General features: G+C 48.3%; 2 protein-coding genes across 2 annotated transcripts in view; both read right to left on the reverse strand.

Annotated features, from left to right (window-relative positions):
- Positions 1-760: 760 nt before the first annotated feature.
- RSPH9 (radial spoke head component 9) lies at positions 761-17,384 on the reverse strand. The gene is made up of 5 exons (XM_007936198.2): positions 17,158-17,384; positions 12,584-12,749; positions 8,343-8,472; positions 7,722-7,868; positions 761-921 (listed from the first exon to the last, which is right to left on the reverse strand). The coding sequence occupies exons 1-5, from the start codon at positions 17,382-17,384 to the stop codon at positions 761-763; spliced, it is 831 nt and encodes a 276-aa protein (XP_007934389.1).
- A 4,031-nt stretch (positions 17,385-21,415) lies between these two features.
- Positions 21,416-23,480, reverse strand: part of LOC103193095 (MAD2L1 binding protein) — a 3,844-nt gene continuing 1,779 nt past the window's right edge. Inside the window, exon 3 of the mRNA XM_007936200.2 lies at positions 21,416-21,925. Coding sequence (XP_007934391.1) covers positions 21,416-21,925 — 510 coding nt within the window. The remainder of the gene's footprint in view (positions 21,926-23,480) is intronic.

A 23,480-nucleotide genomic window follows, 5' to 3' on the forward strand; every position in this document is an offset into this window, starting at 1 on the left:
ACACCCACTGTGAAGCAGGCCAGCTCTCAGCCTCAGGTGTACTTTGGCACCCCATCATGGTGGCCAACGCCCCCCTCCAGCATGTGAATGGCCCAAGGGGTATTTCTCGCCTCAGCTTGCCCAGCAGCAGTGCTGGGAGATAGGACTGGGCAGGCTGTGGGCCTCTTGGTAGTTGCTGTCATCTCATGACTAGTGTAGGCCATGTTCAGGGCTAGGGGACAGTTTTGCCTGAAGATTGTCATAAACCAAGCTCATGTACTTACCCACTGGGTGTGTGCTCACTGCTTGGTGGGTGTGGGGTTGGGGGTCCATTTCCTGCCGGTTGCTGAGCACTGGGTTGCTCGTCTCATGAAGGGCCACATAACACAATTGGAGGGTGATCATGGCCCCATAGGTTCCTGTCCTCTTTACTGACAGCGGCTTGTTTAGCCTGCGGATTGCAAGGGCGAAGACAGGGGCGTTGGGTTGTTTGCCCATATGCAGCTCTAATCTGAGTCCAAGAAGTTGCCCTCCTCAAAGTGTTCTGGTTGTCACCTGCAGCCATTCCATTCATCATCATTTAGTAACTCTGGTTGGTACACTCCAACCCTCTGCTTTAGAGTTGAGTTGAAGCCCAGCCTCTCCTAAAGCCTGGACATCAGACTGAAGTGTGGGGATGGGGGGAAGGGGAGAAAGAGCAAAATAAACAGACCAAGTTCACAGAAGTTTATGAAAATAACGTATAGATTCTACATCAAAATTCCTCAGGCCAGCCTCCATCCTACAGCATGAAGGGCAAGTCGATGTTCTTCTCCCCAGTGCCCACATAAATATAGCCATAGTTCTTGGTGTAGGGGGCATGGTAAAAGGTGAGGCCTGGCCAGAGCAGGCTTCGCAGCACGACCAAGGCATTGCCTCGCTCCATCTGGATGCTCCAGGACCCTGGGGGGAGGAAGCACAAGGTGAGGCCTGGCTCCTGGGGAGCTGTAACCCTGCCCACTCTGCAGAAGCTCCTGGGCTGCCAGGCCAGGGTGCTGAGGTTCCACCAGGAAAAGGGGAGACAACTAAGCAGACACTTCCCTCCTGATTGCCTTTTAGCCATTTCACTCGTTAAACTGTCTTCCAGAGGGAGGGCAAAGGAAATGAAAAGGTGAAACGCAAACCAGTCCTTTTGTTCCTGTCAGCAAATCTAGTTAAAGGTTGAGTCGGGGAGGAAGCTGAACCCATGGCACTGTGGAGTTGGGGCTGGTCAGCTGGATACTCTAGGCTCCCTCAACCCTGCACTAGGGTGGTCATTGGCAACCTGTAGCCCTGGGCTGCTTTGCCCCCAGGATGCCATTTTATTCTCTCCCCCAACCCCAAAAGCCTTTTGCCTTGAGATGGATTAGACCAGAGTAGGGGCTCACATTTTGGCCACTTCAGGCCTCCCAGCTCAGTGGCTCTTGTTGGCAGCTTATAGACTGATCTGTCCTTGGCAGGAGGAGACTTGGGCCTCAGCTAATGAATCCTTGTCTTTACTGGGTTCTGCCCTGATATTCGTTCCTCCAGACAGGAGGAGCCCAGCCTGGGGCTGAGTAGTGCAGCCATGAGGACTTGGCGAGAAGGGTCTGATCCAGCTCCAGAGCTAAGGGAGGGAGCTGCTGTGTGGGAGGAAGGAGCCTGGGAAGATCTTCTCTGGATGCAGATCTGGAGCTTCGATTCCCCTGTGCACTGCTGCCTCGCCCAGCCCAGCCGCAGCTCTGCTAACTCCGTGCCAGAAGGGCAATTGCTTTGAAGGTTTTGGTGTTGGACCAGCCAGTGATGCACTGAGGGCTGCTCAGAGGCCTTCATCGGCTGCCAGTTCAGCCTGGCTACTTTGCTCCCACCACCCCAGCTTCCCACAGGCCTCCTCCAACCATGGCCCACCCTAGTCAGTCCACACCCAGCAGCCTTACACTCAGTCCCCACCCACTGGGGGCCACCCTGCATTTGAGAGACCTAACCACCAAGAACCCTGCCAGCAGCTCATCCTTGCTCAGGGTGCAATCCACCAGCCCACATAAAAGCCAGAGCTTTCTGGGAGTATGCAGGTCAGCTATCTCAACCCTGCTCCGGGAAAGAGGAGTCCTGGAGCCCACCTTAGCACAGTGCAGTGGCCAGCATCAAATGCCACCACCCATCCACACCACATGCTGACTTGATTCAACTCCCCAGGCCCTCAATGCCTGCCAGTTAGCCCCTAGAGAAGAAAGGAATAGAGAGGCGTTCCCGACTCACCACCTTTACTCTTGAGCCCCTCAGGTTCTAGACCTGCCCTCATCACAGTTATAAAGGCCTTGGCCTGTTACCCTCCTGATCACTCAGCAGTAGACATTGCCTAGGGGTAGTGGGGATGGGAGGGTGACCCAACAAAGTGTTCCTAGGCACTGTGTGCAGCCTCTGGCCATAAGCACAGGCCCAAGGAAGGTCCTATTCCCCAATGCTCCCTTAGTCACCCCCATAAGGTGCATCATCTGGGGCCAACTTCCTATAGAAACAGTCCCTCTACATCCATGGAGCCTGTAGTCCCACTGCCCCTTGAAGTGGCAAGGCTAGACTCTGCCTTGCTCTTTTGCCTACCCAGGGAGGACCGCTTGGGCAAAACACTGCCCTGGTCATAGGCCACCAGCACCTTGGTACACTCTGAAAAAGGGCTGAGCCCACCCCACCCACCCTAGGGCTGGCTACCTCTTACTCCAGTAGATGAGGGGGCACCTCAAAGTGGCCCAGGCCCATCAGTTGGGAGCAAGGAGAAACTGGTAAGGATGCTAGAGAAATACAGTAACCTCAACTAGTGGGGAGGGCAGTGCCAAGCAGGCCAAGGGTGCTGGCAGAGCACGTTAGCAGCATGTGAGGGGCTGCCAGCCAGCAATGCCTCCCTCCCTCCCTCCCTTGCATTCCTGTCACACTCCCATCCTCCTCTCCATGTCCGTGGCTTAGCTGGTCGCCCAGGAAACACACAGACACTCAACGTGCCAGGAGTCACGTAGCATCTACCTGGGAGCTGGGCACTTGCTGTCACCTTCACCCACTTTTCTTACTGCAACTGCAGCAAAGGCTGGGCTCAGCCAACTGCTGCCACCTCCTCCAGGACTCTGCTGGGGTGGGGAGATGCTTTCTTCTACAACCCTGGTGTTTCCTGCTTACTGTCCCCAGGTCCCTTTCTCCCAAGTCTCCCCAAACCTCCCCTTCCACCCTGGCAACCAGTCTTCTCCAGAAGGTCTGGTTTGGGAGGTTCTAGTGGGGGGATAGGCCAGTAAAGCAGGAATGGACCTGTTGCAGTTAGCAAGAAGACTTCTTGGGTTTCCTGGGCCCCAGGGGTCTCCTACCAACTGTGCTAGGATGGAACTTCAAGCTAGGGTGCCACTTATAATTACATTGTCCTACTCTCAAGGAAGAAGGACAGCAAAGCTCCCATTAAATTGGAGGAAGGGTGTTGGTCAGGTTGGGGATCAGGGCTGACCAGGGACAGCAGATAATTGGCTTAAACCCTCTCCTCAAACCAGCACCAAATAAATAGCCATGGGTCCCTCCACTCAGAGCAGCCACCACCACCACTCCATTCCTGCCACAAAGTAAAGTCAAACCACCCAGAGGCCTGGGGACAGACTCCTTTTTTATTGGGGGCGGGGGGTGCAGGAAGGCCACTTGGTCCAGAAAGCAAAGCACCCATCAGCCAGACTTGCAGGGGACTGAGGTGGGAGAAGATACATGTACTCCCTCCCCCAGGAGAAAGCTAATCATCCTTTCCAATGCCCATCTCCTTCCTCCCTCTCCAGCTCCCATCACTTGGAGGCCACGTTCCAGGGACAGGCCCCTTGCTGCCCTCTGCTGCCTGATCTGGGCATTACCATTGAGAGCTTGCTTGTGATGAAGCCTGCAGTCCTCGACCTGGCTGGGCTCCTTGGGATTTCTGCTCCAGCCCAAGTTGAGCAGGGAAAAGAACTCTGCCCTGCAGTCTGTCTGCTGCCTCCCTCACTGCTCTGTCTGCCCTTCTCTGCTTCCCAGGACACCAGTGACCCATTTGTAAAGTATTTGTCACCTTTTCCTTTCCCGTGCTGTTTCATTTGATCTTCCCAAACTCCTATCTTGTTTATTATGGTATCCCAAGTGCCTGGCACATAGAATCTGCTCAATGACCGTTTGCTGATAAGATGAAAAGCTAAAGAGCATTGAATTGCAGAGTCCTACCTAGAAATCTGGTCTCCTGCCTCGTGACCTAATAATGCTCCATCTAGTCTCTCCTGACTACAGCCCAAGGTCAGAGAACTCTTAGCTATTTCCCTACACCACCCAGGAAGATGGTCCTGCACTCCCATCAAACTATGAAGATCCAGGGCCGGCAGGATGGCTCCTGAGGCAATATCCCTCCTCCTCCATCATTTAGCCAAGGCTGGCCCAGGGACAGGCTGCTGAGCTCCTGGCCTACCTTCATGGGCACAGAGAGCAGGACTCCTAGAGAAAGGGACAGCCTAAACCATACCTGCTCAGAGGTGACGCAAGACCTCTGAACAATTGTCTCAGACCCAGAAAGGACAGGTCACCATGAGGAAATAATAGTTTTTACCTGGGCAGAAAATAAATTCCATCCCTCCTACCAGGCCTGGTGTCCTAAGGAACTCTCCTGGGATTTTGGCCCTGCTTGGCAGCCCAGCCAGTTTGTGCTTCTGTCTGCCTGGCAGGACAGTCTCCCTGCTGCTCATTCTGCTCTTTCCACCATCTGATAAGGAAGGGAGTCTGGGCACAAAATCAGAGCTGTCTGCTCTTCCCCACTATCCACACTTCCACCTCTGAACCATGCCAAGGGCACCAAAGCATCATAAGAAAAAGCTGCACCTGACTTCCTGGAGGCTTTCTGGGGGCGGTCCTGGGAATAAGGGAGTAGGAGGCCTGGACGCCCAGAGGCCTGGGAAAGTTTCCAAAGGTAAGACCTAGGTCAGCCCTGGATAGCCAGCCCTTCCCTCAGGCCTACTCACACAGGAGATGCCAGGGGCCTTCAGCTCCCAAGGCCCTAGCACTGAAGACAAGGATACACTCAGTGGACTGGGAGGTGGAGCCAGCAGCTAATCCTTCAGCCCTAAAGCCCACCATTAGACCAAGATGTCTAGGGCTTTAGGCTACTGCAACTCACCCATCTCTAGGAGGCCCCAGTCCATATCTATCAGGGGCCTGTAAGGTTCCCTTGTCTACTGGGCATTTCTTCAGGAAGACTCCTAAGGCCCACATCTTACTTCCCTGGTGCTGTGAGAGACATCAGCCTCTTGTGGCCCTTTACCCCAGTGGCTAGGTAGGCAGGGCTGATGGGGTTCCCTTAGGAAGCCAAGAGGCCAATTTTGGTGTTGGCTACAAAGGCCCTAGCACCCCTTCACCCCTGCCCCACTGCAAAGAAGGTGAGGGTCCATGGGGAGGAGGTGCTGTTGCCTTAGGTCCCCCATCACCCTGCTAGGTAGAGGAAGTTACCCCTCTTCCAGTCCTGGAGCAGGTGAGAAGGCTCAGAAGTTAGCAATGAGCAAAGACATTGCACCGGAATCAGGAAGTCAGGCTGCTGCATTCAAGTTGAGGACTTCTCAGCCCACCCCTCAGCCCCTGGTGCTGGGTCTCACCAACACAGTGTTCATGGCTCCCTTTATTAGTAGGGGATGTGCAGCCACCTCAAGCTCCTGGCCCGGCTGGCAGTGCAAATTGGAGGAGATAAGGGAGGTCTGGGGAGTGCGGCTAGTGGGTGTGAAATGCCTCCTATAAACCCTCTTTATGTATCCCAGGTCCACATCCCCTTTCTATCGATCACTGCAAGTTGGCCATGCTCTGGGTGGCTTGACTTGGCCACCCCCATGTGTATAGAAGCTAATACTCACTCGGGACCCATCTTCTGGTCCCTAGAACTCTGCTGTTGTTCTTGTTAGGTGCCATCGAGTTGGACCCGACTCATAACGACCCCTCCTTGGGTTTCCGAGGCAGTATCACTACAGAAGTAGATCACCCCATCTTCCTTCCGAGGAGTGGCTGGTGGGTTTGAACCACCAGCCTTCTGGTTAGCAGTCAAGTGCCTTAGGCACTATGCTAGCTCACAAATAGCCTCCTGATCCCTTGCTTGTCCCTGCTCGATACACCCACACATCACTGCCTTATTTCATAGACCTGCCCCCACAAACCGTGAGCAACTCCTATTGCCTTGGCCTAGAAGGCTCTCCTAGGCCTGCCCAACCCATCTCTTAGACCTTTTGGCCACTACAAATAAGAAAAAAATTTTTTTTCAGTCCTTACTATGTATTAAAGGAGCTCTAGTGCTATGAGTCGAATCTGACTCAACGGCAGAGAGTTTGGTTTGAGTTTAGTCGTATAGTGGTTAAGGCTTTTGGCTGCTGAAAGATCAATGGGTTCAAACCCACCAGCCCCCGTGGAAGAAAGATGGGGGGATCTTCTTCAATAAAGATTTACAGCCTCAGAAACCCAATGGGGGTCACTATGAGTCAGAATCAACTTGGTGGCAGTGAGTTTGGTTTTTTGAGTTTATTATGTGTTAACCACTGTTGTAAGTATTCTGTGTGTTTAATTCTCATAACAACCCCAGTGAGGTAGAAAATATGAGAGACTTATTTGAAGTCACACAGCTAATAAGTGACAGAGCCAGAATTCCAACCTAGGCTGTCATCCTATCCCTTTCTCGAGTTCCTGCCCATTTGGATTGCTCTTTGCTCCTCAGAGGTCTGTCTCCCCCTAGTGGTGGAGGTGACTATTGTCCAGCTATTCCCTTTGTGGGACATCACAGGTGTATAATGCACTAACATTCACTATTTCCTTGGGCTTAACTCTCTGCACCTCAGTTTCTTTATCTGTAAAAAGGAGATAATAGCATCCACTTCATAGGGTAACTGTGAAGACTGAGATGAGTGCCTGGCCCACAGTAAGCAGTCTCATTACTTTTTTCACTTAGTTGCTATTATCAATATCACTATCATTGCCACTATCATCATCAACATCAGATCCCTCCAGTTCTTAGAAATGCCAAGTGTCAGGAGGGGAAGAAACAGGGTGCTGAGTCAGTGCCGGGGTCTGGGCCCCAACTACCTAGAACCTGGCACCTATTCTGGGGTACAGGCTCAGAGAAAAAGCATCTCCCCAAGACTTGTCCTTCTCTACAGGCAATGGTCAAGGCAAGGAACTGGAATATCTGTGGCCTGACAACAATGGCTGGCTTTGTGCTAGGGCCAGATGGGCTCTGTAGAACAGGAGGGTCTCTGAAGCTATATGTTTAAAGATTAAAAGGTACCCCACATATAGCAGGAAGCTAATGCACAGAATTCATTTTCTTAGCAGGTGGTTTTTTATTCAGTCAGTCAACCCCCACTTACTGCATACCAGCTATGTGTCAAGCACCCCCAAAACCCCAAACTTGAAATGTAGGTATGCTTAATATTTTCAGGAATGTTTGGGGAAAGATTCCCAACCTGCCTCCATTCAAGATTGCTGTGAGACACTAAGATGCAGTGGAAGCATATGGAAAACATTGCCATTTTTGTCATTCAATAAACATTTACTCAGTGTCTACTATGAGCTGGGCCCTATATCAGCCTTTGGGGAAGCCTCCTCCTTAAAGGCCCACAATGACCCATCAACTCCCACCCAGGCTTTTGGGTTCACTCTCAGAGGAGAACAGCATGTGGCATAGACCATCACTCTGACCCAGGGGCACTACCAGTGTCCTTGAATTAATGGACCATTACCTTTCGGGACATCATGCTCCAAGGAGTCCATGAAGTCCAGGGAGGGGTCCAAGTCAGCCTTCTCAAGCAAGGTCTTATTCTTCAGGTCAACAGCCTCCTTGAAGTGGAAGTAAGAACTAAGCTTCTTGGCCTCAGACAAGGACAGTCCTAGAAGGAGCAACAGGTGGGAAGGGGACGGTAAGCCCTCAAACGCACAATGCCTTTTCTCTGCTTCAGGACCATTTGAAGGGGCTTGCAAAGGATTCAGTTAACTACTAACAAAGAACTAAAGGTAGAAGAGAGAGTAGGTTTCCTTCAGCTCAAACTTGGTCCAGATCTTGTAATGAGAAGCGCTGAAGGGGAGAGAGATGGGAAAAGGCAAGTAGCCCAGACCCATGTAAAACCCTGGGTAGGAGCTATATGCTCTCCCATTCCTCAAGAAGAGAGTCAGACTCCAATGACTGGGTAACCCATGCCAACCACTGATGCCTGACCTCTGGGCATATGCTAAGCCTGTGATATAGCCAAGCTATTCCTTCTCTGAGGAAGGGGGTAGATTACCCCTGGGTTCCTGGACATGTGTCCAACTGTGCTTGGAAAGAGATGCCCTCCTGCCCTTGAGAGAGGCCCTGGAGAACTCACCTTCAAAGGTCCGATTGACATTGGTGGGTCCAAAAGGAGTCTTGAAGAGGGCACCTCGGGGAATAATGGCCACAGCTTTGTCAATCTGGTCGATGATAGACACTAAGCGGGTCTCTTCTTTGATCTGAATCTAAGGAGACAGGAGAGCAACCTTGTAGGGTTCTGTGCTCACTCACCCCAGGTCCAAGAACCTTCTGTGAGACCACGTCACCTAGGTTACCCGTGCAGATGAAACATGGAAAATCACTGTGGATGAGCCCTCGCCTTCTTTCCTAACAGGATTTGATTTCTTTCTTACTTTCATTTTTGAATGGAAAATACATATAGGTGATGCAAAACTCAAGACTTCCAAAAAAGGAGTCTTTCTCTAAGGCCCCAGAACCTTTCCCTGGGCTCAAGAACCATTATTGGTTTCCTATGTATCCTACTAAAGAAGTATCATCCCATCATGTTTTAATGTTGCTTATTTTGCCTTTCTACTATATAAAAACAATCATGAGTATTTGGAAAACAGAGAAAAGCACGCCTGAGATCATTAAAACTATTTATAATCCCATCTCTTAAAGATAATCACTGATAGATAATATCTGGGTAAGCATCCTTCTAGTTTGTTTATTTCTGTGCATATATTTAAAGTAAAATTAGATTCACACTTTATATAATTTCATATCCTTCTCTTTGACTTAACATTATTCCCCAAGCATTTTCCCATATGATAACATTTGTCTGCAGGAATTTGGTTCCAATTCATATAAGGAACTCTGAACAAAAGGAAATTCAGTGCCATAGAGTCTCTGGTGGCATAGTGCCTAAGGCATTTGACTGCTCACCAGAAGGCTGGCAGTTCAAACCCACCAGCCACTCCTCAGAAGGAAGACTGGGCAATCTACTTCTGTAGAGACACCACCTGGGAAACCCAAGGAGGGGTCACTATGTGTTGGAACCAACTCAATAGCAGTGAATTTTTTTTTTCTTTTTTAAAACAAAAGGACTTCACAGAGATATTTGGGGGAAAAGCAGTATTTTTTTACAAGGAAAAGATGTCAAGAGAAGCTCCACTGAGTCTCTGAGCCACCTACCTCCCATGAGCTACAGACCTCAAGTGTACACAGAGGAGCAGAAGGAAACAAATACTTAGTAAGTGCCCAGGCCAGGAACTTTACAGATGTCATGTCACTTAATCCACACAAACCTTCCAAGTAAATATAATTGTCTCAGAAAGTAAAACTGAGGCTCAAGAAAGGTAAGTTTGACAGCTGTGAGGGGCCAGAGGTTGCAGCTTAGGCATTACGGACCTACAGCCAGACTTCTGGGCTCACCCAGGTTCAAGTAGAGAGGCTGGGGTCTGAATCCCGGGTTTGTCTAGTTTCCGAACCTTGGTCTCCTTACCTTTTGACCTAGCAATTCCATTTCTGGGAATTGATTTTTCAGACAGAGTGCATTCATGAGAAATGACATGTGTACAAGGTCAGTTGTTGTGGAATTGTTTGTCAGAGGGAAAATTAGATACCCACATTTCCATTAATAAGATACCAATAAATTATAAAGAGCTCTGGTAGCACAGTGCCTAAGGCACTTGACTGCTAACCAGAAAGCTGGTGGTTCAAACCCACCAGCCACTCCTCAGAAGGAAGATTGGGCAATCTACTTCCATAGTGATACTGCCTTGGAAACCCAAGGAGGGGTCGCTATGAGTTGGGGCCAACTCGATGGCACATAACAACAACAACAACAACAATAAATTATAACACGTTTGCACAATGGTAAAAAGAATGAGAAGGCTATTTAAGGCACAGAATAGAAAGATATTTTCATTGTTAATACATTTTTAATTGAACATACTATTTGTTGATTGAAAAGGGTAAGATGCAGAAATGTGTGTGTTACATGCTACCATTTGTTATTGCTGGTTTTTTTAAAGTTAGAACAGTAAGATATTTGCTGAGGTTTGTATTTTAATAAAATGTCTCTGAAAGCCAGCTTTTCACATTTTAATACCCAATTGAATCCCCTGGGGATTTTGTTTCAATGCAGATTCTTAGGCTAGGGTCCCAGATTCTGCCTTTTTAACTTCCAGGGCATGGTGAGCATGCTTCTGATCCAGACCACAACACTGAGTAGCAAGCTTCCAAAAGATACACACACATACACACACACAAAAAAAGAGTATCACTAATGGCCCCCAGAAGGAGGGCCTGGGTAACAGGTAGACAGGAATGGGAAGGAAACCGAGCCTCAAGGAGTTAAATTTGTCTGGTAGAAGAAGAGGGTAGGCATTGCAGCTGAGGTGCTGCAGCTGAGGTGCTGCAGCTGAGGCGTTGCAGCTGAGGCATCACATACCTAGAGGAAGACTTTTGCCATGACCTTCTTTTTCTGAACGTTTGACTTTTGAACCATGTGAACATATTATCTAGTGAAATATTTTTGATACAAAAATGTGAGAGCCCATGCTCACTCCCTCACCCAAGGGTACACACAGACCCTCCTTCCAGCCCTCACCCCAGAACCAGACTTCCACAGAGAGTGCCTATCTACTCCCTCCATCTTGTTGCTCGGTAGCTGCATGACCCTGGGCAAGTCACCTAACCTCTCAAAACCTCATGTTCCTCCACTGTTAGACAGGTGGAGATAAGTATTGGGTGAAGAGAAGGGCAATGTACCAAATGTGAGTGATCAACATGGTGGCACTGAGGAAGAGGAAGACATCGAGAGGTACATGAGAGGTGCAGACAACAAAGATGAACCCTTGTGCACATACACTGCTGCACTGTCAGTGAACACAAACACAGGTATACCGGTAGATAGATGGCTGGACAAGCTGAACTATTAGGTATGTCTATGCAGCTGGGGGGAGCTCTGGTAGCATAGTGGCTAAGGCACTTGACTGCTAACCAGAAGGCTGGCGGTTCAAACCCACCAGCCACTCCTCAGAAGGAAGGTTGGGCAATCTACTTCCATAGTGATACTGCCTCAGAAACCCAAGGAGGGGTCGCTATGAGTCAGGGCTGACTGGACGGCACATAACAACAACAACAACAACAACATGCAGCGGGGAGGAGCTCTGGTAGCATAGTGCCTAAGGCACTTAACTGCTAACCAGGAGGCTGGTGGTTGAAATCCACCAGCCACTTCTCGGAAGGAAGGTTGGGCAATCTACTTCCATAGTGATACTGCCTCAGAAACCCAAGGAGGGGTCACTATGAGTGGGTTCGACTCAACGGCACATAACAACAACAACAACATGCAGCGGGGAGTGTACCCAAGATTATGTATAGAGTTGGCAGACAATAGTTCCACAAGTGTATTTGTATGTTCTGTAAGAATTCCCAGGTGTGATCTTAGGAGCTTGCAAGCAGCCATCTAGATGCAATAATGGGTCTCTCCTCGTCCACAGCAAAGAAGAATGAAGAAAACCAAAGATTCAGGGAAACAATTAGTTCTAGCAATCTGCAGCCTATAGGACTATGAGACCAGAAGAACTAGATGATGCCTGGCTACCACTGTCAACCACTCGGAGGGAGATCTATGTAGGAGATCCTGGATAAGAGAGGGACACAATGCAACAATGTGGAACAAAACTCAAAATCATTTGGGGATAAAAAGGGGGACCAGGTTTGCTGGTCTGATACCTGGTGGAACCACTAAAACATGGCCCCTAGCTGCCCTTCAGGTCTGGAATTGAACCCACACCTGTGGCTTCCAGCCAAACAAAAGACAGGCATAGGAGTTGAACATTTACCTCAGGTAGATACACTCCTTGGAGAGATCAATCATGGGAGAAAGAAGGGCTGTTTATGCACAGGGAGACAGCTCAGGGGGCAGGAGTGCATGGAGGGATAGACACAGGGAAGAGGTAACAATCAGGAGGAAGTGGGAGGGGAGCTGTTGCATTGTGGTGAATTTTTGCCAATGTCATGAGACAAAGTGTATGTGAACCGCTGTATGGAAAGTGAATTTGCTCTGTAAACTTTCACCCAAATAACAATTAAAAAGGAAAAAAAGAAAACTTCATGTTCCTCCTCTCTGCTATGTGGAAAGTAATGCACCAACTTCATAGAGCTGAAATGATTAAAAGATGACACATGTATGACAGCGTGGTGCCTAGACACCCAATACCTGACCCAGCAGGGGTGGAGGTATTAATAATAGTAGTTGTTGCCATGATTTATACTGGCCTGTGTTTCTGTTGGCCACACCCTCTTCATCCAGGCCCTCCTCATCCTTGTAGTCTCTTCACTCACCACCACTTCTTCTTCAAAGACCTTGTCGCCTTCGTTCACCTTCTGCAGCTCCGTATGTTCATATTCATGTGAGGGGTCTCCCATGAAGCGGCCATTCACCACAGACGTCTGCTGCAGCATCTCCTCTGTGGCAGGGGGCAAGAGGCTCCACTCCATGCAGTTCAGGCTGCCAACAACATCCATATCACCCCTGGAATGCAGCCTCCCGCTCACTCAGTCTTCTGCCTCTCCTCCTTACGGAGTCAGGCCCAAGAAAAGCTGTTGGGGTTTCTACCTTTCTCCCAACGCTGTTTTGAGACTCGCAGAAGCCCTAAGTGCTTATGATGTGCCCCACCACCATACAGAAACAAACCAAACTCACTGCCATCGAGTCGATTAGACTCATAGCGACCCCTCCTTGGGTTTCTGAGGCAGTATCTCTACCGAAGTAGATTGCCCAACCTTTCTTCCGAGGAGTGGCTGGTGGGTTTGAACCGCCAGCCTTCTGGCCAGCAGTCAAATGCCTTAAGCACTATGCCACCAGAGCTCCTGCTAATTCAATTTTATTTTCTGAATGATCACAAAAGTTTCATGTACGCTAAAGTTAAAATAGACACTTCCTAAATATCTGAGCTATGAAATTCTGGAGAAGTTTCTAGAAGCTGAACTTTCATTTCAGGGTGTCCCTGCTTTGAATGTCACCTTAAACTCATGCTCAGTGTGCCTACTGAGCCAAAAGTATAGCTAGCCATCTCCCCCCACTTCTCAGGGAAGTCCAGCTCACACTCAAGGATCTCTTCTCCTTTGAGGTCTTCAGGACAGATCACCACCTGCAGCCCCCACCCAGCCTCTTCTTTCTCACTTCCAGCCAGGAGAGGAAGCAAGGGCCTCCTACTCCTCTGTAACCCTCTCATTGTCAGCAGGTGCATCCCCAGCCTGCTCATCTTCTTGCTGTTCACTTTTCCACTAGTTCCTTCTTAACATAAAACTGCTCAGCCTTCTAAAACAACAACAACACAACAAACAACACAACCATTGCTGTGGAGTCGGATCTGACCCATAGCGACCCCTCCTTGGGTTTCCGAGGCAGTATCACTACAGAAGTAGATCGCCCAACCTTCCTTCCAGGGAGTGGCTGGTGGGTTTGAACCGCCAGCCTTCGGGTTAGCAGTCAAATGCCTTAGGTACTATGCTACCAGAGCTCCCAACCCTCAAATCCATGACCCTTCTAGAAAATGCCATTTTCTTTTTCTTGTCCTTCCCTCCTTCCTCTTCCCCAACTCTGAACAATAATCTCAACCCAAGAATTTGTCCTATGGGTGCCCTCCCTCCCTTCAATTTCATTCTTCAGCCCACTACAGTGATTTCTGCCTCTACCATTCCAAGAAACTCCTTGGGAAAATGTTATCCATGAGCCTTAAAAGCCAATAAATGCCCTTGTATTGTTTCTTTTGACATCTCCCTCCTCCCTCTTCCAGGGCCTTAAGTACGTCCAGGGTTCTATTCTCACACTTCTTTTCTCTCTGCATTCTCACCCACCTGACTCCATGGGCCCCAGCTACCATCTTGTTGGTATCCCAAATCCAACCACCTCTGCTGACTCCACCCTGGATCAAGCCACAATCTATTCTTGCCTGGATATTTCAGTAGCCTCATAACTGGTCTTCCTGCTTCCACACTTGTTCTCCCTGCAATCCATCCCCACCCATCAATGAGATTGACCCTGTTAAAAACCTAACTCAGATCATATCACCCCTCTGCTCAGAAACTTCTAGTGGCTTCCCTTTGAGCCAATGCCCCACAAGGCCTTACAGGATTGTCTCCCCATCCCTTACCTCTCTGATCTCATATCCTACAATACTACCCCTCCTCTCCAGCCACACTGTGGGGTTCTACACTAAACTCCCTAAGCACATGCCTGCCTCAGGACCTTTGCACTTATCACATACTTCATTCCCTCAGTCCCTTCAGATCTCTTCTGAAATGTCATCTTATCAGAGAATCCATCATTGACCATTCTTTTTTAAGTAGCATCCCAGCCTGCACCTCATTCCCTCTTCACTGCTGTATTTTTTGCCTTGGCCCTTAGCACCATCTGACACGTGTTATGGATTGAATTGTGTTCCCAAAAAAGAATTGTTAAAAGTCCTAACCCCTACACCTGTAAATATGACCCTTTGGAAATAGGGGTTTTCTTTTGTTATGTTAGAGAGCTCTGGTGATGCTGTGCTTAAAGCACTGGGCTGCTATCCAAAAGGTCAGCAGTTTGAATTCACCAGCTGCTCCGCAGGAGAAAGATGAGGTAGTCAGTCTGCTTCTGTAAAGATTTACAGCCTTGGAAACCCTATGGGGCAGTTCAACTTTGTCCTGTAAGGTCACTAGGAGTCAACTTGAAGGCAGTGGGTTTGGTTCTGGGTTGGTTACCCCAATGAGGTCATACTAGAGTAAGGTGAGTCCTAGATCTATCCATTCTGGATGAACACACACACTGTCGGGAGACAGACGCCATATGAAGATACATTTACAAGCAGACAAGGAATGCCAGAGAGACAGAGAGAGCCTAGCCCTGTCTGTGCACTGAATTTGGACTTCTAGCCTCCAGAACTGTGAGGAAACAAATGTTCTTTAAAGCCTCCCACCAGTGGTATTTTTTGTTATAGCATCATCAGGTCATTAAAACATGTAATAATATATGTATATATTTACTGTCTGTCTCTCTCCTACACACACACACACACACTACAATCTAAGCTCCATGAAGACAAGGATTGTATCTCCTTTACCAATGAATTCCTGGTGTTTACATCAACACCTGGCACACAGTAGGTGCTCAATAAATAAATGCTTATAGAATAAAATGAAATGAGTTCTGATCTCTATTTTCAGCCTAGATTTCTTTTATGAAATCCAGACTTGTATTTTAACATACTTCTTTAACACCCTGCCCCTCAGGCACCTCACACCAACTCTACCTTCCTTAGACTGGCTCCTTGAATTCTCTCCCAGTAAATGGTGCCAGCATTCACCTTGCCCACTTCTTCACCACCACCCAATTAGTCACAAATCCTATCAGTTCTACCACCTAAATCTTTCCAACCCACCTCTTCCCCTGCATTCCCTCAGCAATTCCTTCTTTCCAGTCTCCCTCATCAGAACACTGCAGCAAGCATCTAAATGCTCCTCCCACTTCTAGGCCATCCTGCCCAGTCAGGTCTGAGCAAACTCTTCTTGCTTAAAACCCCTCATGGCTTCCTATAGCCTATAGGACAGTGTTCAAACCCCTTGGCCTCTCCATCCAGTCCCACATAACGCCCTATGCTACCATTGTCATGTTTACCTACCCGCTGTTCTCCCAAACACTCCAACCTCTCCCCAGCTAACAGATGTTCGCAAAACTGTATCTTCTATCACCATGCGTTTCCCACACCTTCCTGGAGAACTCTTGCTCATCTTCCAAATCTCGAAACAGTTTACTACTTTAGTAATCTTATTTAATTGCCCTCTAGGAGAATGCCTCCCTCTGGTTCTCTAGTTTTCACACACCCTTATGTAATTGCTGGGTTACACGTCTGCCTCCCCAGCCTGTGGACAACTAGGAGACAGGAGGTGTGCCTGTAAGCCCAAGTTTAAAACAGGATGCATCCAATCAGCGTTGGATGGATACATGAATAGATAAGTCTCCAACTCCTGCTTCCTGAACGGACTGCTGTGTAAAGTGGTCAGCTCCCCACCATCGCTGGGGTAATCAAAAAGAGACTAGATGGTCCTGGATCGTAGTGTCCATGGAATTTTTGCCAGCTCTAAACACCTCTTTTCGCCATTCCTCATTCGTTCTCTACTTCAAGAGCGCCTCCTGCCAGCAGAGCGGATACCTCCACTTATGATTCCTCTGGATCCGTTTCCAAACAGCATCCCCTCACCTCCCAGGGTTTCCTATCCTTCTCTAAACTGAGCCCCTCGGAATGGCAGGTCCAACAGCTGGCACTCACCTGACTTCCACTCTAGGCTTTCACTCTCCAAGAACCTTCACTTTGCTCCGCCTGCGTTCTTGGCCCTACCTCTACCGAAAACCCAATTCTATCTAAGCGTGGGGAGCTCTGGTAGCGTAGTGCCTAAGGCACTTGACTGCTAACCAGAAGGCTGGCGGTTCAAATCCACCAGCCAGTCCTCGGAAGGAAGGTTGGGCAATCTACTTCCATAGTGATACTGCCTCGGAAACCCAAGGAGGGGTCGCTATGAGTCGCACCGACAGGGCACATAACAACAACATCTAAGCTTGGCCTGGTCTCCTGGAGCCTGGAACCAGTCCTCTCAGGACCCCGCCCCTCCTCTCCCCCCGCCCCTTCAGCTCCAGTTCAGGTTTCGGGTCTCCCAGTTTCAGCTCCTTAATCTTCGATTTTCCACTACCCTTGAGTTTCCAGGAACCGCCCCTCAGGCCCCTCCCTATTCCACCCCACTCAGACCCTGCCCACCCGCTTCCTTGCACTCGTCGGCCCAACCCCTCGGCCTCGCTCTCTCAATTCCTTCAGACCCCGCACTAGTGCCCCCTTTTCTGTCCTCGCGAGGCCTCGGCCGGCCCCAGGTACCGCTTCCACCTGTAGAGGGTCTTGCGCGGTGCGAGCTGATCCTCACTTAAGCCCTGCGCGATGTAGTAATCGGCAACGAGGCCGAGGATGCGACCCCAGAAGAGGACCCGATCATAGCGGTAATCGCGCTTAACCAGAGTGAGGGAAGTGAGCAGGGAAGCTCGACGGTCGGGGCTGAGGCCCTGTCCACTGCCAGACGCCAGCTCCAGCGACAGCAGGAGGCTGTCTGCGTCCATCAGGCCAGTGTCTCTGTTCAACGCCCGCCCGGTTGCTAGGAGAAGCGGTCTCCATGGAGACCCAAAGCTCCGCCAGGTCCTCTTACCGGAAGTCACGAGCCTACGCCACGTGACCGTCTACTGCCCGGCCCTGCCCTAACGCCCTTCTGCCTGTGGAGACCAGGCGTAAAGTTTGGTAATATATTAGCTATCTCACTTCGTTTTCAGAGATTGGGACCGGGTGTCTTCAGTTGTCAGGGCCACTGCGCTGTTTCCTTTAATGCAAGTTGCTTGCAGGAGCTCTGGTGGCCCTAATGCCTAAGGTATTTGACTGCTAACCGGAAGCCTGGCGTTTCAAACCCACCAGCTGCTCCGTGGAAGGAAGACTGGGCAGTCTACTTCCGTAGTGATTCGGAAACCCAAGGAGGGGTCGCTATGAGTCGGGTCCCACTCGATGACAGTGGGTGGAGTTACAGTATAGAGTCGGAGGTCCCAACATAATGCAATCCCATGGATACTTTGGCCATTGATTCCACTGTATGTGCAGGGGGCCTTAGGAAGAAAAACAATAAAAGCCTCTCTGACACCTAACTGTATCATTTTACCTCAGTCATCACTTCTTGGCTTCCGAATTATATGGTGAAGATAAATTGTGTCTCTAAAAGTCTAAGACAATCTCCCTCCAAAGCCAGATCTTACAAAATGGGGTACATCCGTGGCATACCCTTAAGTTTTCACCAGATGTCTATCTACCCCTTGCCTTGGACGATTCCAATGAAGTGGTAAATGGAGACCTAGGCAGTGGAGCAGGGTATAGGGCCACACTTCGGGAGAGGAGGGCTTGGAGGAGGAGGAAGTACAAAAAGGGTGTATCTGTAAGCTTGCCCATCAGCTACCACCAACATTTAATCTCCCTCAGCCCCACAACTGTTCCTTTTCCTCACCATGGTAGCAATAGATGAAAAGCCACAACCCCTGCAGCTGGGCCAGAGATTGCCTCTTCACAGCCACCTCAGGAGTCCCCAGCCAAGTGCAGAGAAGCAGGTTCTTCAGCAAGCTTGTTGTCAGAGATGGGCTTTATTGTTATTATTCAATGATCGTTCCATCTCTGGATTCCTTTGGAGAGGACTCATGAAATCAAAATGAGCTGGGGCCCAATGCCAAGCCAATGGAGAAATGTCTAAATTGCTTAGATAATTACTTTGTTTTGACTGTCTAGGCATTATTCATGACAGCTTTAAGAATAAGTATTTGAGGGAGCTGACTTGGCTTAATGTCTTCTCTCAAAACAATTTATAACCCTCTGGTTTCAAAACTCCCTAGACCTTTTAGTCACACCCCTCAGCCTGTCCTTTCCTTGAGTGGGAGATAAGGCCCTGGCCCTCTTCTGTGAGGTAATGGCACCAGAAAGGAAAACAGCCAAAATTCTGTCTCATGGCATATGCTTCTAGTGGTCATAGCATAGAAAAGAATCCAAGCTTTTTGTTTTCATCATTAAATATTTACTCAATATCTAACAGTGGCAGGTTCCATGTTAGCAACCAGAATCCGAAGCCTGAGAGGAGAGCCCTAGAGTTTCCCAATGCCACCACCGTTGGCAAGGCAGGTCAAGCTTAATGATTTCAGAATAAAACCACACAGGATGTGAAGCAGTGTGAAGCTCTCAGCCTCTGGAGCCAAATGCACTAGGTTTAAATCCAGGTTTCATCCCTTATGCAAGCCTCTTCTATGAAATAGGTATATAATACTTAACACTGATAATGTATGCAAAGTCTTTGCTTAAAACATAGCATAAAGTATAAACATTAAGCACTTTATCATACATTATCTTACCAAATCCTAACAAAAATCATCACAACAGGACCAATGAGCAGCATCATGATAAACAGAAAATACTGAAGCTGTCAAGGGTTTCATTTTACTTTAATCCACAATCAATGACCATGCAGTCAAGAAATCAAATGCCATATTACATTGGGCAAATCTACTCCAAAAGATCTCTTTAAAGTGTTAAAAAGCAAAGATACCACTTTGAGGACAAAGGCATGCCCGACTCAAGCCATGGTAGTTTCAATCACTTCATATGCATGCAAAAGCCAGACAGTAAGAAAGACCAAAGGATCGATGCATTTGAATTATGCTGTTGGCAAAGAATATTGAACTGCCAGAAGGATGACCAAATGTGTCTTGGAAGAAGTACAGCTAGAACACTCCTGACAAACGAGGATGGCGTGACTGCCTCATGTGCTTTGGATATATTATCAGAAGGGACCAGTCCCTGGAAAAAGACAACCATGCTTGGTAAAGTAGAGGGTCAATGAAAAAGAGGAAGACCCTGAATCAGATGGATTGATACAGTGGCTGTGCAACAGTAGGCTCCAAGATAGCAGCAAACGTGATCAAGGCACAGGACCAGGCAATGTTTCATTCTGTTTTACATAGGGTCACTAAGCACTTGGACTTATTCCACTATGAGTTGGAACCATTCAATGGCACCTAACAACAATAACCTTACAGTACTGTATTATTGTCCCTATTTAAATCTGCATACCATGTATCTCCAACACCAGCAGGGTGAGGATTCTGTCTTCAGCTTGCATCCAGGAAATATGCAAGTGCTCTCCTTCCCTAGAGACAATGAGCTTCCATAGTTGGTGGCCAGGACAGCATGAAGCCAGAAAGGATAAAAACAAGGATCAGGATAGCTGAGGAGGAACAGCCACAGGCAGGAGGACAGGGTTTGCTTAAGGACAATACTGCCAGCAGTACTATCAACAGCCACCAGACCAACTGCAGTGGAGACAGGCTAGGCAGAACTCTAAGCAGGACATTTAGCCTCAGGGAGCCAATCCCACAGGGCAGTCCTGGGGGTTCTCTGCCCATAGCCCAGTCAGGCCTTACAAATGCCCCCATGGTTTACTTTTCTCAGCTCTCATCCAGTTTCTTAGAGCCCCATTCCCCTGCATTTGCTTTTCAGATCTGAGGGGGCAGAATGGACCAGGTTCACCAGGACCATTTAGACCCCAGAAGAGTTCAAAGAGGCTAGAGTCCCACTCTTGGCACATGGCATGTGTTTAATCAATGGCTGTCTTAATGAAGTAGGACATGCTGCAGCTTCTCCTGCCTGACCACCAGCAGCACCTGTGGCATTCAAGGCTAAAGCTGACCATTTGTTGACTAACAAAGCTCTAGCTCCTGCTCTTTGTTCCCATCCAGGGAGCTCTTCTACTCTTACCATTCTTTCAACACATTCACTGAAGGTTTATTACAAACACAGGGCCAAACTGCTCCCCTAAGCCACGGTAGTCCCACTGAGTGGCCTAGTAAGCTAAGTTTCACATCAGAATTTTGCCAACACCAATGGTTATCTCTGCTTTGGGCAGACAGAATCTAAGGGTCACAAAAACCAGTATGTGGCCAGGAAAGAAAATGGGGCTAGGAGTCGGCTGATGAGGACGATAGTTCCAGCTCTGCTATCTCTAGTTATAGGGCCTTAGCCAAGTTATCTAACTTTCTAGATTAGCCTACCACTAATGAAGAGAGGGAACCATTATTAATAAAATCCTGGAAGTCCTGAAGCAGAAGAGGCCAGATACTCTAGTTGCAAGGTGGAAAGTCGCTGAGCCAAGAGATTTTCAGGAAAATTTAGTATGAATTAATTAATTTTATATTTAAGTTCATGAGTCATACCACATGTCCATGGTAAAAATTCTGAAAGGCCACACAAAACTATCCTCCTTCACAGGCATTTCCAAGGGCCCATATTTGTTTTCCAACCCCAAACAGAAACACTTGACCCAGCACCCTCTGGAGATATTAACCTGTGATTCAATGAGGCATTGTTTGCTGATGAGTATTACAGCCATAGCTGCAGCCACACCATCAGCCCATCAGGAAGTCTGAGGACGGGAGGCAAACAGCCAGCAGAATCTAATTTTCCTCCTTTACCAGGAAGCAGCTCTAGCTCCAGGCAAGAGTTTGATGACTTGGTGCCATGGAGGGAAAAATAATTTCACCATTGTGTTTTTGTGATTAAGAAGCACCCTCATTCATTAGTGGAAGCCTTTAAGTGTCACTGGTGCCTGAAACCAGATGTAATCCTCCCAGGCTGTGGTTGGGATGGACAGCCTGCCACAGGACAGGGTCACAGTCAGTTTGTGGCCCCGACTGGGCACTCGGTAGCTGAGCTTAGGTCGGAACCAATCTTCTCCACAGTCACGATGCCCCTGGGCCATGATGATGGTACCCATAAGTGGAGGAGCTTGAAGTTCACTGAACGCATCAGCCATGAAAATGGCTCGGAAGAGACGGCGCAAACAAGCTGCTGTGTTCAGGCTCTGCTCCATGCCGTCAGGGACCAGTCGTGACAAGTCGAGCTCGTAGAACTCCTTAGGGCTTACAGCACTGCCCCCAAGGAGTATCAGCACTCGTGGTACTAGTGTCCGGGCAAAGAGGCTCTCCAGATGGCTGAAGACACTCTCCAGTTCTGCCAGAGCTTGTTGGCATTTCCTGCTGCTCGTCTCAGCGGCGGTCCAAGATTTCTTCCTTACCAGATCCTCTGCCTGTGAGGACAAAGAACGGTGAGAGAGAAGGACAAGGGAGGGGGATGTTAATGCCCCAGCTAATGCCCTTTGAAGAACCCTAATGGGACTGGATTTCTAGTTCGATGTACCGTCATAACCAAAGCATTGGCTTTTATCAGAGGGCATTATATCAGAAGGGAAAATATAGTCATTATACAAAATCACAATTCTCTCACACTTTGAACAGCAAAGATAGTGTTCTGAAGCTGGAGGGCATCCAGAAAGAGGCAACTAAAGTAGTCAAGGACATTTGGTGGCATGGCAGAAGGTGGCAAATCTCTGCTGTACAGGGAGTGATAAAAGGAATGAGGAATACTTGGCCTAGTGACAGTGATTCTGGAGTTGGTCTTCTAGGTAAACATGGCAAAGTGAACACATGTTTATTCATGCTCCCACCTGAAATACTACTAAGTAAGAGAAAAGAAATTAAGAAAGGCAAGGAAAGAGAGAAAAACTCCAAGGACAAAGAGAATGGAGAATAGACAACAGTGGCCAAGAGGCAACAACATATTTTTGGAAGGTAGAAAGTAGATGGAAGAGTCAGAATTCAAGAGAGCTGAATACCAAGTGCAGGAAGAGAGGAACCTCATGAGAAGCAAACCACTTTATTCTGCAGAACCGCAAAAAAGCTCAGGAATTGGCAGTATCAGGCACCACAGAGGACAAGAATGAACACAGGGAACTGGGTGAACATCTGCACAAAGACATTTGGACTGTTAATTTTCTCCCCCACCCAGAGAAAAGACCCTCCAATACTGATGTTTGGGAAGTCCCCCTAAAAAGACCACCAGGTTTCCACCCAATCTCCTTAAAGTGAAATCCATCTGTTCACAAGGCCCAACCATTCGCACAGAGCTTACAATCAGCTTTCAATGACTTACTCTTAAATATTCACCAGGTACAGAATAAAAGCTTCCAACATGAAAGTCAAAGATCAAAACAAATGGGAAAAGGAACCTGGTAGAAAAGGAGACACATCAAGGAACAGAGAAAACTTCAAAAGTACTATGTCCTCAGGTAACAGAAATTAATCCAGCAATGAAACAAGAATGGGATGCTATTAAAAAAAGAAACAAAGATAAAGAGCTCTTAAGAATATGATCATAAGAATACGATCGGGCAGTGTTTCATTCTGCTGTGTATGGGGTCGCTAAGAGACAGAAACGACTTGACAGCACCTAACAACAACAAGAATATGACCGCCACAATGGTCCTATAAGTTTATGTGAATGATCAGAATTCCCAGGTATATAGTACAGCTGATAAGGGGCAAGGTTGTGGTCACAGCTTGGTCACAGCCAGCTACCAAGAGGGACCGAGTAGTTGAACCTGTGGGCTTAGGACCATAGTCGCAGGGAACATCAAGCTCAATTGGCATAACATACTATACAAAACACTGTTCCACTTCCTACTTTGGCAAGTAGCGACTGGGATCTTAAAAGCTAGCAAGCTACCATCTAGATGCAATGATGGGTCTCTCCTTATCCAGAGCAAAGAAGAATGAAGAAAACCAAAATTCATGGAAACAATTAGT

The sequence above is a fragment of the Orycteropus afer genome, unplaced genomic scaffold (genome assembly GCF_000298275.1).
Source record: "Orycteropus afer afer isolate SDZICR_OR568_19922 unplaced genomic scaffold, OryAfe1.0 scaffold00034, whole genome shotgun sequence".
Classification (NCBI taxonomy): Eukaryota; Metazoa; Chordata; class Mammalia; order Tubulidentata; family Orycteropodidae; genus Orycteropus; species Orycteropus afer.